This window comes from Sus scrofa, chromosome 7, assembly GCF_000003025.6.
Source record: "Sus scrofa isolate TJ Tabasco breed Duroc chromosome 7, Sscrofa11.1, whole genome shotgun sequence".
Classification (NCBI taxonomy): domain Eukaryota; kingdom Metazoa; phylum Chordata; class Mammalia; order Artiodactyla; family Suidae; genus Sus; species Sus scrofa.
The window spans coordinates 85,959,345-85,975,197 of record NC_010449.5 but is presented as its reverse complement, the minus strand read 5'-3'; the positions used below and the strand labels follow the sequence as shown (position 1 = coordinate 85,975,197).

General features: G+C 56.7%; 1 protein-coding gene across 3 annotated transcripts in view; it reads right to left on the bottom strand.

Annotated features, from left to right (window-relative positions):
* The window catches only part of RGMA (repulsive guidance molecule family member a), a 47,364-nt gene continuing 37,821 nt past the window's right edge, over positions 6,311-15,853 (bottom strand). For 2 of the 3 annotated variants that reach the window (XM_001924865.4, XM_021099368.1), the window contains exon 4: positions 6,313-8,728. In XM_001924865.4, coding sequence (XP_001924900.2) covers positions 8,012-8,728 — 717 coding nt within the window. In that variant the 3' untranslated portion in view covers positions 6,313-8,011. Of the gene's footprint in view, positions 8,729-15,853 lie in introns of all 3 variants that reach the window. The other variant, XM_005666293.3, reaches the window with a different exon arrangement.

Here is a 15,853-nt window from a genome sequence, read left to right as displayed (position 1 = left end):
ATCTTGATTTTTATAGTTGAAAGAGCTGTAATTACGAAGGTTCTATCCATACCCTCCTAAGAAGGCCTGGGTGAATAGTGGCCCCCAGAAAGCATCTGCGTGTCTTGTGTTTGGGAACCTGAGCCGGTCATGGGCCAGACTTGTGAGTGAATGAAGCAGCCTATGTGATATGGCTGCAGGCAGAAGCCACCATCAACAGAGGATTGGTTACAGGGTGCCCATTTTTCAGCTGGGGCTCCTGAGGCCCAGAGACTTTAAGTGACTTGCCTAAGAACACACAGCTACGTGGTAGAGCTTAGATTCACCCCAATGCCTCCTGCCTCCAAAAGCTGAGCTGGGGAGTTCCCGTCGTGGCGCAGTGGTTAACGAATCCGACTAGGAACCATGAGGTAGCGGGTTCGGTCCCTGCCCTTGCTCAGTGGGTTAACGATCCGGTGTTGCCGTGAGCTGTGGTGTAGGTTGCAGACGTGGCTCGGATCCAGCGTTGCTGTGGCTCTGGTGTAGGCCGGTGGCTGCAGCTCCGATTGGACCCCTAGCCTGGGAACCTCCATATGCCGCAGGAGCGGCCCAAGAAATAGCAAAAAGACAAAAAAAAAAAAAAAAAAAAAAGAAAAAAAAAAGCTGAGCTGGTCTCTGTCTCATTCAATGGCTCCTCCTACTGCCACCCAAGTGGCTTTGAACAGTGTTATGTTTTTCCCCTGACCAGTCCTGTGACCCAGTCCTAGTCCTTCTCTAGGCCTAGACAGGGAGGCTCAAGGCCAGAGAACTTGTAAGTGAGTAGCATGAGGACGAGCGCGGGGCTGTTTCCCATACCCATTTGCGTCCCCTCCCTCTGGGACTCGCCAGAGAAGTCAGTCCTGGCAGGGTGGCCACATTCACCAGCTGGGATCAGTGCTCTGTCCCCACCTCCAAGCGTGGCCCTGGACACATCACAGGGCTTCAGTGAATGTGTGGGGCATAAATGAATGCACCCCAAATCTGCACTGTGACCGGACGCACGGAGGATGGGCCCACAAGTGCTTGTACAAAGATGGGAGAGAGAAAGGAAGGTTGGATCCCACATATTTGACACCCAAAGGGAAGGGCCTGGCACTTCCTTGAGGGATTCACTGCTCTCCTCTGCCCCTTCAGTTGCAAAGGGAAGGATGTGTGCACTGGAGTTGCCCTGGGCCCACACACCTTGGCATTTGGTCCCTGGGATCCAGGCCCCCAGCCTTGACTTGAGGGCCACCTGGGAGCCCTGCTCACCAAGGACCAGGCTCACCGATGGAGCCTGGGCTTCCAGTCCCCTGAGCTCCAGCAAGGAGGGACCTCCTCTGTGATACATTGGTCCTTGGATCAAACCTTTGGCACAGCGCTGGCACATGGCAGGTGTCCAAAACACGGAGCTGTCGTGGCATTGGCTGGGTTGGCTCCAGTCCCCGTGTATTCGGAAGGGGGGTCCACACCAGCGGCTGGATCGTGTCTGGGATTGCCAACAAGGCTGTCTCCAACTTAGGATAGTTGATGAGCCCCTGGACTGTCAGGACCCAGTTGAGAACCCAGAGGTGCCCCTGGGCTGCCTACTTCTTTGACCTGATCTCTGAGGCTTCAGATCTGGGAGCCCTCTCTACCATCTTCCTTTTCTTCGGGGTCCATTGAAGACCCCCTACCCTCCCAGCCTCCAGGTGGGGGTGTGGCCCCAGCCCTTGCCCGCCCCCCAGGACCAGAGTCTTGGCTGGACGCCATCCTTGATTTGGGGCTCTTTGAGGGCGGAGAAAGTGGGTGGCTTGGGTTTCACTTAGAAACCAAGTGATGGCATTGCCTTCTAGGACCGTGGTGAAAATGGTCAAGACAGCTGCACGTTTAGGGCAGGTTCAGATGTGAGCCATCTCATCCCCAGGAAAACCACGTGGAGACGTGCTGTCATTATCCCTGGTGGTTATGAGGGCTGAGGCTGAAAACCATTTCATGTCACCCCCATCGCAGAGTCAGCAGGTGACAAGGCTGGGATCCCAAACCAGGTCTGGTCTCTTCCCTCTGACCAGGTGTCCTCCTGCCATGCCGCTGCCCATCCCTGGCCATCCAGGCCCACCAACCCACCGTGAGGGTGGTGTGAGCTCGTGGGATGAGCAGGGACGGGCCGACACTTGCTGGGGGTCTGTGGTTGGCTTGGTGCTTCCTTCTGTTTTCTCTCGCATCATCATTTCTTGGCTGTCTTCCCAAGCACAGTTTCAGCAGGACCTACAGCTCCATTTGGCAGATGAGGAATCAGGCCAAGGTCATAAGGCCAGCAAGTGGTAAGGCTGATAGTTGAAGGGGACCCCTTCCCGCCCACAGAGTCTCCAGCAATCATTTGGTAGCTTTGGGAACTTAATGTGCCTCTCCTGGTTTTCCTGATATTTCTTTAACTTGCTTTTTAAAAATTTTACCATAACTGTCCTCATGAGGATTGGAACTTTGGTCCATGCATAACTGGGTATTTGCCATAAAGCCCTGTCTTGGTGAAGCCAGATATTAGCTGTCTTTTCCCACTGGGCTCCCGATATTCTCCTGGGGCATGGCCATCCCTGAGCCTTCAGCCTCTGAGGGACAGCCAGGAGACCCCTGCCAGGCCTCTTACCAACCAGGGCTTTTCAGTCCACTCGTGCAACCACAAACGACACATGTCCTTGTTTTGGAAAGTGTATTCTATGCACGTTGCACTCCTTAAAATTTTGCTCTGGGAAGTTTCATTATTTAAATTTGAATATTAAGAACAATTTCTCTGCGTTTGCTTTCTGAGTCCTAAAATAATATTTTTTTTAAAATTATTTTTTTGTCTTTCTGTCTTTTTTGAGGGCCGCACCCGTGGCATACTGAGGTTCCCAGGTTAGGGGTCCAATCGGAGCTGTAGCCGCCAGCCTACGCCAGAGCCACAGCAATGCCAGATCTGAGCCGCATCTGCGACCTATACCTCGCCGGATCCTTAACCCACTGAGCGAGGCCAGGGATCAAACCCGCAACCTCATGGTTCCTAGTCGGATTCATTTTCACTGTGCCATGACGGGAACTCCCCAAAATAAAATTTGGATGCCGGCGTCCCAGACCCATTCCTCCCATGGTCCTCCCGGGCTCAGGAAGTGGCACAGCAACTGCCCTAGGTGCTCAGCCCCACACCTGGAGGTAACACCTTGTTCTGCTCTCACCTCTCGCTCCCCAGCCCTGTCAGCTCCACCTTCATCCCGTTAAAGCCCAAAGCCCATTGTCCGTGTCATCTCCGGCATTGCCGCTGCCATCCCACTCCTCACTGGCTTTGTGCTGCAGCCTCCGATGTCTGCTCTCTCACCTGTGATGATCCCACTTTTTGTTGCAATGATTCCTTCAAAACCAGAGCCAGAAGTTCCTATTGTGGCTCGGCAGTAACCTGACTAGTATCCATGAGGACACTGGTTCGATCTCTGGCCTCGCTCAGTGGGTTAAGGATCCAGCATGAGCTGTGGTGCAGGTTGCAGACGTGGCTTGGATCTGGCATTGCTGTGGCTGTGGAGTAGGCCAGCAGCTGCAGCTCTGATTTAACTCCTAGCATGGGAACTTCCATATGCTGCACGTGTGGCCCTAAAAACAACAGCAACAAAAGAGTCAAGCCCATCTCTTGGTGCTCAAAGCCTGCTAACAGCTTCCTCTGAAAACTAGAATGACAAGACCTTCTCCACTTGCGCCGCTCTGTGGCCTCACCCTGGACCCTGGTCTGTCCACTCATTTCTACCCCGTTGCCTTGCTTCTGCTGCCCCTAAACCCTGAGGGCTGTTGCTCTACCAGGGCCTCTGCACTCACTATCTTCTCTGTGGAGAGCACTCCCCCCAGATCTTTGCAAGTCTGCTCCCCAGATTCATCCAGGAGAACCAGTCCGAGGTCCCGCAGACCCCATGGGAGAGGAAAGCACCCCTGTCCTCCTCCAATCCAGGGTGTTGCTCTCTCAGATCCTTTGACCTGTGAAAGGTTCAAAGGTTTCTTCATGTGGCTGTTACCATGGGACGTTTGCTTGGTTACGGACTCGTCTCTCCAACAAGAACCCAGGACAGTGAGTACAGGTCCCTGTCGCTTTCCCCGCTGCGCCTGTGATCATGAAGGGGTGATGCAGTGAAGACAGGAATGCAGACAATGGCTAAGGGAAGAGACAGCCGTTTCTGGCTGCCTCCCCCTGCTGCCAGGGCGCCACGGCTCATGTGCAAGGCAATTTATAAGCGTTAGCTCACTGGATTTCAGTAATGGCCTTGGGAGGTAGGTACTCGTAATTCCATTTTACAAATAAGGGATCCAAGGTTCAGAAGAATCCAAGGGAGACCACACAGTCAGTGACAGGCAGAGCCAGTCGGGACGCCAAGTCGGCCTGCCGCCCGAGACCAAGTACCACCCCACTCTGTGCCACCCCTGCTCCAACCCCACATGCTGGCCTTACTCTGATGAGCCCCTCTGGCCCCGCTTGAAGGGGTCTCCACCAAGTCTTCTGGTCATTATTTTCATCCCAGAATTTTGCCCCCTTCCTTCTAAATGACCCTCATTCATTTGTTTTTAATGGCCCTCTCTCTCTGTCTTCCATCCTTACACATCCCGCTTCGCCAAACAGAGTCTCCAGCTCCCGGTGAGTAGGGACAGGGTGAAGAGAGGGGCCCGCTGCTCTCTCTGCTAATGGGTTTACCTCCAGGCTGATCTGGCCCCAGCTGAGCTGGCGCAGAGGCATCTGCTCCAAACCCGGCCGGCGGCGCGAGATGAAGCCGCTTCTTGGGAATCATTTAGATCACGGACTCTGTTCCATATTCATGATGAAATGCAAATTTCCATGTTCACGAGGGCAACTAGTAGCATGGTCCTTGGAAAAGGATCCCAGCTGGTTAAGTTTAGGGTCCTGAACAAATTCCAAACCAAGACTTTTCTGGCAAGCGCTCATAGCCTTTTCATCTGATGGTGAAGGAGATATTTTTTTTCCCTCCTGTGCACCCTGGCTTTGCAATAAATCTGTTCTGTGCTGGCCCAGTACCAACAGCTCTGCTACCTTGGCGGGGCCTCCCCGCCGCCCCCGGGACTTATTCATTTCATCTCAGTTTTTAGTGAGGGTGACAGGCCTATCGGACACTGGGTAAGAGGCAGGATGTCCTGGCCTTGTTCTGTCCTATCCAAGCTGGTTTCTTCCTCCCAAAGCTGAGCATCCTGTGTTCTCTCCGAGAGTCTCTGGGAGGGAGCCTGCGCATAAGCAGAGCTGTAGAAAGTCCCCCCGCCCTATTTCTGGCTCCCTCCCTGGGTTTCTTGGTTCACCTCCCTCCCAAGATTCCCTGTGGCCCTGTCCCTCTCCTTTCAGCAACCATCTCACTCAACCCCTCTTGCTTTGGGATAACAATGACACCCACACTGAGCACTCAGTAGGTACCAGGCCCTGTCCTAAGTACTTCACAGGAATTAACTCACTGTATCTTCAAACAACCCTATGGGATGAGCACTCCCTATTTTATGAAGGAGGGAATGGAGGCTCAGAGAGGTTAAGTGACTTGCCCAAGGTCACAGAGCCAGGGAAGTGGAGAGGCTCAGAGGTGGCCTGGCTCAATTGTGCTGCTCTTCTGCCACATGGTGTTTACTATTAACAGTAGAGATTTGGGGGTAAAATAGACCTAGGTACACACTGTGGCCCTGCCCTAGGTAAGGAACCTTAGGCCACTTGGTCCATCTCTCCCACGAGTCTCCCTTTTTTCTGTAACATGGGCATGTGTTTGTTCCTGACTCACTAGGTGGCTTTGAAAGATGAAGTGTGAAGACAGCCAGCAGTGAACCTGGCCCCGAGGAAGCTTTCCTCCTTTGCACACTGATGAACCTTTGCATTGCTGTCACCCTTTCCCTGGGCTGCGGGCGAGGGTGAGGATGGGCACTTCTAGGGAGGGAGGCAGCCAGAGTCCCAGCTTTGGGGTCCTAGACTGATGGACTCTCAGGCCAGCCCACCCCACCTGTCCAAGAAGGCCCTTCACCACTCTCCACCATGTGGCCATCTGTCTCTGAGACAATCCCAGCTCTGCAAGGAAGCCGGGACCTCTCAAGCCCCAAAGGCAGCTCGGTGCAAGGAGAAAAATTATTTTAGAGAAGCGGGGGCTTTGGTTGTTACATTGCTTCCCCGACTGCAGGTGTTCACAACACTGAGCTCTCCCCCCCCCCCCCCCACACACACATGCACAAGCATGCTGCACACTGCCCTCCCACGCATACACACATTGTAAGGGACAACCCACCACCAAAGTCAACCCTTCACCTTCAAAGGAACCAAAGTCTGTTTAGAAAACAAACTCCAACACGTAGTCCAAAAGAAAATAACCAAACAGAAAAACCCCAAACTTTACTTGCATTTAGCCATTAATAAATAATTTACAGTATGTACACGCGGTGACACTCCACACAGGTCGCAGACACGGGACACAGTGAGGGGTCCCCACTTCCAAGCAGAACTCGATCAAACACAACCAAAATAAAGTGCTTCACTTTTTACTTCCAACATAGGGACCATCTAAAAACCAGCAGGGAGGGAGCCACGCCTCCTGCCCACCCACCCGCCCACCCATGGCTTGGCAGAGAGAGGGGACCTCTTGGAGGGGGAGGCGGGGACCAGTCCGCAGCCTCCTGGGCCAGTGTATGAGAGGTCCCTGGGGAACAGCAGAGGGGCTGCCGGAACGTGGCGGGTGGGCAGGGACAGTGCGGGGCTGCGGCTTCCAGGAAGAGAGCCCTCGGGGGTCTGGCCGCACCTTTGGGAGCGGAACCCAGCCCGGGGCTGGTCCCTGGGTTCTCTGAAACAGCAGCAGAGGTGGGACTGGTTCAGGGCTCCTCGGATGGCCCAGGCAGCCTGGTTGAAAGTCTCCTGGCTGTGTGGCCATGGGGCTTAAGAGAGAGGCCAAGACCGAGGAGACCTCGCTGGAGATGCTAAGGGCTGAGACAACTTCCATGCCCTGCTCCTCTCCCCCAAATGCAGACCTGGGTGGACAGGGTGGGGAGCAGGGTTCCAGGGGGTGGGGGTGGAGGTCAAGAGGAGAAAGCAGAGGATCAGGGCAGGCCAGCTGGCCCTATCCACTGGGTCTCCAGCCCACACCCTGCCCCAGCTCCCCTGCCTACCGGCTCTTGCCACCTGCTGGGGAGAACAGAACAGAAATCAAGGGGGTAGTTCTCTGTCTAGACATTTAGAAACAAAGACTTGACTTCCTAAGAATAGGGACTGGGGGCCAGGAGGATGGGCAGTGGGGGAAGGGGCCGGAGCAGAGTACCGCTCAGAGCACGTGCCAACATACATCACCCTGCCCCCACCGGTGGGGCCTGGTAACTGGGGCCTGAACCTGTGCCCACAGCAGTGGGGGGGCACACACGGTGGTCTCTCCTTGGCTCACATGGGCAGGAAGGGCACCATCTTTTGGCCAAAGGGTAACATCAATTTCCTAAAGGGGCCATGCAGCGCCTTGGAGGTGTCCTATACAGCCCATGGGGGAAAGGATGCCCTGCTCGGGTTGGGGGGGGGGCAGCCTCGAGGCTGCCTTGGCTCCTGGCTTCGTGTGTGAGTGTGTACAAGTGTGTGTGCGTGTGGCGGGTCTGGGTGGCCCCGGGATGCGTGTGCAGCAGTCAGCCGGGCCTGTTTCAGTGCATTGCAGGGGGTGGGAGCAGCTCGACTCTGCCCACGCCCAGTGTCTCTGCGGGGTGGGGGCTTGGGCCTGAGGGGCTCTGATGTGCACATTCACACGGCAGGGCGGGCGGGCGGAGAGGGCGGCTCTCCCTCTGCACAGCTCTATGTCACAAACATCACAGCACCAGTCACCACAACCTTGTCACGGGCCCCAGGGGAGGGGAGGGGACGCCACGCCCCATGCCCCCAGCCCTTGCCAGCAGGCGGCCCAAGGCAGCTCGGAAGAGGTAACGGTCCCATGCGGCTGCCTGCAGGGGCTCCTGAGCCCTGCTGAGCCCTCAGGGCCACCGGCGGCCACCGGCCCTTGTGCAGCCGCGCCAAGCAGCTCCGGACACCTGGCTCTCCATCCTAAGCGGCCTCCAGGAGCACAAGGAGCAGGGGCAGGAGCAGGAGGCTGCCGAGGAGGGGCCGGGGGGCCAGGGGCAGGCCTGCAGCAGCTGCCCGGCCCGGTGGCTCCCGAGTCCTCTCGTAGAGGTGCAGCTTGTCCTTGTTGGAGTGGAGCATCTTGACGTCCTCCAGGGCATAGTAGGCGGCCAGTGTGAAGTTCACATCTCCCGTGGTGAGCAGGTCGAAGACGCAGGCCTGGTAGTAGAGGTCCTCCACAGGCAGCTTCTCCTTACACTTGGCTACGGCCGTCTCATACGGGAATGTGTCGGGGGCCGAGGGTGCGGGGCTGGCGGCGGCCGGCCTGCGGGTACCTGGGCCCTCGGCGCTGCCTCGGAAGGCCTGGAAGTCGATCTGCTGGTTGAGGGGGCAGCCCCGCAGGCAGAGGTAGAGCCCCTGGCTGTCCCGGTCTTCCACGGCGTTGACCACCTCCTCGGGCATGCGGACGGCGAACGTCAGGTAGCGGCCCACCTGGCGGACCACGATGGTGGTGCCGATGTACTTGGCCTGGATCTCCACATGCTGGCCCGACACCTTCTCCGTGATCTTCAGGCTGTTGGCCCCGTGCTTGTCCCCGCCATTCTTGGAGCCGTCGGCGAAGGCGGCCGGGAGCTCGTCCATCTCGGCCTGGTACACCTTCTGGTCCACACACTCCTGGAAGTTCTTGAAGATGATGGTGAGCTACGGGAAAGGGGTGGAGAGAGGAGGTGAGGTGGTGCCGGGGACCCCCGGGGGACGAGGCCCAGCAGCAGCCCCAGGATGCCCCAAACCATCCCTTCCTCGTTTTAGTCACTGTTCGGTGCCACCTGCACTGTGATGTACTTAATATTTTTCTTTAAAACATTTGGTTTTGCTTAAAGATTTTTTTTGACTTAGAATAAAGTTTAGATTACTACCCTAAACAGAAAGCCAGCTTATTGACCATATACAGAGGTGCAACTTAAACAGCAAAGCACGTCAAGTTAAAAACACAAGGTCATCATCCATTACAATAGGCTGAATCAGGCCTCCAAGACATCAGGCCCTCATCCCTGGAACCCATGAATGCTACCCTGTATGGCAAACTGGATTTGGCAGATGGGAGTAGGTTAAGGATCCTGAGATGGAGATATTACCCTGGTGGGCCCTAAATATAATCACGTGTCTCCTCATGCGATGGAGGCAAAGGGAGATCTGAGCACAGAAGAGAAGGCCGCGTTTCCAAGGAGGCAGAGACTACTCAGATACGGCCACAAGTTGAAAGATGCTGGCAACCAGCAGAGGCTGGAAGAAGCAGTGAACAGCTTCTCTCCTGGAGCCTCCAGGAGGATCGGCCCTGACGCCGCCTTGATGCTGGCCTCGTAAGACTCACTCCAGACTTTCTGCCTTCAGGAGTCTAAGAGAATATATTTGTTTGAATCACTTAGTCTGTGCACTTGTTACAGCAGCAATAGGAAACTCTAGATGGTTCACAACCACCTCTCACTGCTCATGCTGCCCATGGGCCCACAGCAGAATTCCTGAAAAAGGACACACAGGCCTGCAAAGGCCACTGCATCAGAGCTGCCCTGAGGGGTCACCCAGCTGGGCCTTGGAGATGAGCAGGAGAAAGCGGGAGGGGAAGGAGATGCTGGTCAGCAAAAGGGAGACGGGGTCTCCAGGTTGAACCAGCAGCCCTGGTCAGGGAAGTAGAGAGGCCCCTTTCTGCTGAAGCCTGCAGCCAGGGTGACGGGTTTCCCTGAGTGGCTAGAGAAGCAGAGGGCTGAATGGCTCCATCGGTAGCTGTCCTCCTGAGAACCACAGACACAGGCAGACTCGCTGCATGTATTCTTTCTGGTCCTGTGCAGTGCTGCAGAGGAGGTGACTTTATTTCCAATTTAGATACAAGGAAATTCAAGTTCAGAGAGGTAAAGTGACTGGCCCAAAGGCACACAGCCAGCAAGGGCCAGAGTTGGGATTGGGCTCTTGGTCTCCAGTCCTTGGGCATTTTTAGCCACAAGCCATAGGATGGGAGGCCTGGGAGAACGACAAGAGACAACAGCTTGGGGAGTGATGTGTTTCCACTGTTAGCCAGGCTGAGATGTCCAGCTGCTCTTCCCTCTATAACCCTAACAGGAAGACTGTATGGGGTGGAGATGTGGGAGAAACTGGGAGACACCCCCTGCCCCTGTTCCTGCTACCAGGTGCCAGCTGTTGGCTCTGAGTGTGCCTCTATGGCCAGGGCACCCCCAGGACCAAGAGCAACTAGCACTCTGAGTCTCAGCCTGAAGCCAGATAGGAAGGTGGGGTGATGGGGGCGATATGGTACCCAGGCCTTTTGGAGTCCCCTCCTAAAAGCTCACTGGCTCCCAACCTCTGTATGGCTTCCAGCCACCATTCCCAGGCCTTGTGCCCTCACCCCTGCCACCAAGCCTGGAGAAGGGCCTTGCCAACTGGGGTACCAAACCTCTTCCTAATGTCTGTAGGCCGAGGGGGCTCTGGTAAGGGGCAGGGGGCTGCTAATGACATGTACAGCTGGCAGTGGCTGAATTTTCTGTGTGGGGACCCCAGGAGGACGTGGCAGTTGAGGGGCATGAAGATGGCCTGGAACCACTCTCAGGGTTGAGGGTGATTCAGCAAAGCATCAAGGGAATTTCTGGTCCAACAGTGTGTGTGACAAGGGCAAGGCCCAGACCTGCTATAAATCAAGGCAGGAACCCAGAGCAGTGCTGATGGGGAGGGGAAGGCAAGGAGAGCTGCAGAGGGATCTCTGCTCAGGCAGGGGGGTCAGGGGAGGCCGGCCCAGGGTGGGGCCCCAGGCCTGGGAGTATGTCTGGCTGCAGTCGGGGGTGGCTGGGGGCACAGCTGGCAGGGAGTGGCCTTGGCAGGGAGCCTCAGGAGCAGGTGCTGAGAGGCCCGAGGACTGGAGACAGGGGTACCTAGGGGCTACAGAAAGTTCTAGGCTGAGCGAGCCAACAAGGTAGCATGAGCCTGGCAGGAGGGGTCCCCTGCAGTTTCCTCACTGCCCTGCGGGTCCTCCCACAGCAGCCTGAAGCCCACGGGTGACCAGGTGTGGTGTGTATGAGGGGCCGGATGCCTCGGAGGGAATGCAGAGAGACCCCGGCCCCTCTCACCCTGTTCCTGAGCAATGAAGGCTGAGGGAGGTCAGCGAGGGGCAGGCCGCAGTGTGACTTTCAGGAACTCCATGAACTTGGGCCATCATGGGTCCCTTCCTCCACCAGAAATATTAAAAACTCCATTTGGTGACTGCATTGGTATAAAGATGAATACAGTGCAGGTTGGATTATGTTGACTTTTTTCCTTCGACTTTAAAATGAAGGGATGCTTTTTTGTGGGCCTTAGACATCTCAGGGCCACAGCGCTGTGACTGTGAGGCCTGATGGTGACTGGCCCAGGTGGGCCAGGGACACGCTCTGCGGTCTTCACAGGACAGGAGGGGCGAGTGCCCCGAGGCCGAGGGCCAGAGTCCACAGAGGGCGACAGGGGGAGGCCTGCATGACACAGCCCCTGGGCCGGAGCTCCAGTCCCCACTCTTTCCTGGAGGTCCCAGGGTGGTCCCAGGAGGTAGTGCCTCTGGTTAGCGGTGGGCCATCCAAGCGGCTGTAGCCTCTCCTTCCCACCCAGAACCCTACGCATGAAACTGCTGCTCCACTGCCGCCCGGACCTAGGAACGTGGCAGCTTCACAGGGAAACAGCTCCTGCTGCTTCCTCACTCCATCCAAGGCTCCCACTCTGATGTGGAGGCTGCCTGCTGGGGGCCGGGAGGTGGGCCAGCCAGGGTGGTCTGGGCAGTGGGTGGTCCTGCTGTGGGGGGAGGGGCACGGGATGAGGGGCTCGGTGTCCCTGCCTGGCACTGCAGGGCCACACAGACACACAGACACTGGGGGCGGCTTTCCAAGTGCCATCAGCCTCCCTGGAACAGGAAAGGCTGGTTTCGCTCTAACCGCCATCGCTCGTGGAGACAGTCTCCTGGAAGGCTGACAGGCCGCTTGACTCTTCTTGGCACTGGTGCCAGGGACTCAGCCACAAGTAACAGCATGAAGGGGGCCTGTCGAAAGCCGGGCGGCTTGCTGCCAACACGGCCACGGGCGCGGCTGCCGCTCCTGTCTCTGCTGCCCCCCTTCCCCCAGGGGCCCGCGCCTTCTCCTCTGCGGGGCACGTCGCAGAGCCCAGCTTCACCAGCAGCTATTTATGGAGCACCGATGATGCACCAAGCCTGGGGCTGGGGGCTGCGTCCACATGACGGGAGGAAACCACCCAAGCACCGCCCCCCCCGCCCCCATCCTCTGGTGCTCACATTCCGGGGCGGGGGGGGGGGTGATGTCACAGACCCAGCAAACGAATGATGCCCTGTGATGGAACATAAGTGCTATGGGGGATCCTGCCAGGGGCGGGGACCCGGGGGAGGCACAGAGACCCCTCCTCTCCTCCCTGAGGCTCAAAAAGGGGCGCCACCAGCACAGTGGCAAAGCTGGAGACAGTCCTGGGGGCGAGCCTTGGAGGCAGGCCGGTGGGGGGGGAGGAAGCTGGCTGAAATGTCAGCCCGGGCTGGAAAACACTGGCTTTTCATCATCCACTACAACAACGGAGGGCTGGGCAGGGCTGGATAATGCCAACATCATGCTCCTGGGCTAAGGGGAGTGGGCTCACATGAGCAGAAGAGTCTGGCAGTGGGCTCTTGTGGACGGGTGGGGGGATCAAGAAAGTCCAGACCCTACCACCTCAGAGATAAAAGCCCACACTCTGCCCACCTCAGCCGCTGCCACACCCATCCTTAGGGGGCAAGCTCATTGCAAGGCCTTGCAGGAGGCCTCCCAGCATGCCCTGGGTAGAGCCAGCTCCCACCCCAGGCCTTCGGCACCCATCATGAGCACCCTTTGGCTGGTCTGTTCTCTGTTACTGGCCTGGGAGCTGCAGTGAGGCAGGCGTTACTGGGCACAGAGACTGGCATCAAAGGGCCGTCTGGTCAATGTTTTCTGAATCAATAGAGACACAAATACCTGAGTAATGGAGGCCCGAAAGACGGTGGAAACCAGCCACCTTCTCCCATCTGGGTACCCTGAGACCCGAGACTGGCTTGGCCACAGACACTGGGACTGTCGCTGGCCTCCAGCAGAGCCTTGTGCTGCCTTCAAGTGGATGGGTGATAACGGAAGGCTGCTAAGGCTCTCAGCCTGCTGGGAAGGTCAAGTGGGTCCCAGATCACAGCAGGAACGGACTGGGTTGCTTAAGGGGCTTTGCTGCAGAGCCCCAAACACTTCTGAAAGCTCCATGCTAGAACAGGAAGGGAGGCCCTCAGCAGTGAGCCTGGAACACTGTGGGCATTTGAAAAACATGGGCCAAATGAATGAACGGAACACAAGAATGAATGAATGATCCAACTGGTTTTTGGACAGCCTCTCTGAGCTGTGTCAACGGGGGTGGTATCCAAGGGTTTGAAGCCAAGGCACACCACCCGAGCCTGCAGGACCCACTAGGGTGTGACCTAAAGGCTCTTGCTCTGCCTTGTCACCCCCAGTTAAAGGGGGGAGCAGTCCCGTCTAGATGGTCACTAACCATAATTCCGTCCAGGTCTGTTGTCATATTTGATGCTTATACTACCCTGGATCAGAGGGGGCCTACTGAAGTCCGCAGCCCTCTCACACCCTCACCCCTCCCGTGTGCCCCCTGCCAGGATGGAACAGGGAGGTGGGGTCCCCTTCCACAGTATGTTTGCTGCTGGATTTAGAAGCCACAGCCTCAGGCTCCCAGCATTCATTTATCTTGGCTCTAGGGAGGGAAGCGGGTAGGTGAAGGGGCTGCAGAGAAGGCGGCTGGGTCCCAGACTCTGGCCCCCTTTGGTCTGCAGAAGGCTGGCGGGGGGTGGGGGGACGGGGTAGAGGGAGCACTGGCCACAACTCGCTGCCCACTAGGCTTCGTGGCCTGATGCCAAAGGCCTGTCAGGGCATCCGCAGGATCAACGCCTGCTTTTTCCTACCCAGAAGCTGGTTCCTACAGGCATACAACGGCTACCGGAGCAGAGGGAGGTGGCAGGAATTTTCCTGCCTGCCAGGTCACCTCACTGTCCTCCGCTGGGGTGTGGAGGGACAAGAGGGAACAGAAACGCCCTTGTGGGCCAGCCTGGCGCTGCCCCACACGCTGCCCTGCAACGCGCTCTTCCTGGGAAAACAGACTCACTGCCAAGCCGGAAACCCCAGACGCTCTGGTGGGCCAGGCCCTGGACAGGCAGAGGTGGCCCCATTGCCTGGACTCTGATCACCCATCAGCCTCCTGGACTTGAGACCATGTCCTCTGGTTGGATCTGAATGTAAGGTCATGGGAGACCCTCCCAGAAAATGGGAGGGAGAATCTGGGGTGGACAGGAAGGTTCCCTTGGCTGGGGACACATCATGGCTGCCTCTGGCAGTGGCCCTGTGAGCAAGACCTGAGTCCTTCCACCCAGACACTGAAGCCTTCTTGGGTCAGAAAATGACCAGCTCTTGGTAGCCTCTGGGGCTCCAGGTGGGAACTGCCTCTCCTGGCAGTGAAAACATGCCGGGCTCCAGAGTCACCCGGCCCAGCTGACTGCGCTTCAAGTGGGAAGGCCACTTTCCCTCCTAGAGCCTCAGGACCCAGATATGCTGAATGCAACTGCCATGGCAGGCTGCGTGGGTGGCCCTCTGGGGTGCTCACAGTGGGCTGATGCCCTGTCCTTACTTGTCCCGTCTTCCCCGTCCCCAGACTCCACGGCTCTCTCTTCTCCGAGGCTTGGCCTTTCTGTTGTTGGTGTGGGGCAGAGACAAAGGACAGGGCTGCACCCTGCAGCCCAGACTGGCCCCAGCAACATCCTGCAGCCCGGCCTCCAACCAGAGTCCCAGGGCCCTCCAGGCCTCAGAATCACTGTTTTTTGTTTTTTTTTTCTTTTTCTAAAAAGACATGTCTGGGGAGTTCCCGTTGTGGCTCAGCAGTAACGAACCTGACTAGTATCCATGAGGATGTGGGTTTGATCCCTGGCCTTGCTCAGTGAGTTAAAGATCTGTTGTTGCTGTGGCTGTGGCATGGGTCGGCGGCTGCAGCTCTGATTAGACCCTAGCCTGGGAATTGCCACATGCCGCAGGTGCAGCCCTAAAAAACAAATGAACAAACAAGCAAACAAAAAAACATGTCTGACCCCACCCAGAGATCTGGTGTCAGACCAGCCTGGTGGGCCCAGAACCGCTATCTTCTAAACGTGCAGCCACAAGGAGGAAGCCTGTGCAGGACCACCACTGTCACCTCCACTTGTCTGAGGCTGGGTTTGCTCCCACCAGACAGTAAGCTCCGTGATGAATACAATGGAAACATACACGCACAGAGGCTCCTTTTTATTGGGATTTGACACTAGGGTTCTACTGAAATGTAGTCTGGGAGCAAGAGAATACTTTCCCAGAAGTTTGAAACTGAATGCTCTGGGAAGTGTTTCTAAACTTTCCGGACTTGGAGTTTCCGTCGTGGCGCAGTGGTTAACGAATCTGACTAGGAGCCATGAGGTTTCGGGGTTCGATCCCTGGCCTCACTCCGTGGGTTAAGGATCTGGCATTGCCGTGAGCTGTGGTGTAGGTCCCAGATGCAGCTCGGATCCCGTGGCTGTGGCTCTGGCATAGGCTGGCGTCGACAGCTCCGATTCGACCCCCAGCCTGGGAACCTCCATATGCTACGGGAAGTGGCCCTAGAAAAGGCAAAAAGACAAAAATAATATAAAATAAAATAATAAAATAAAATAAAATAAAATAAAACTTTCCGGACTCTAACCCCAGTGAGAAATCCATCTTCCCTCTGGACCCGATGCAAAGGCATGTGAGCATAGGA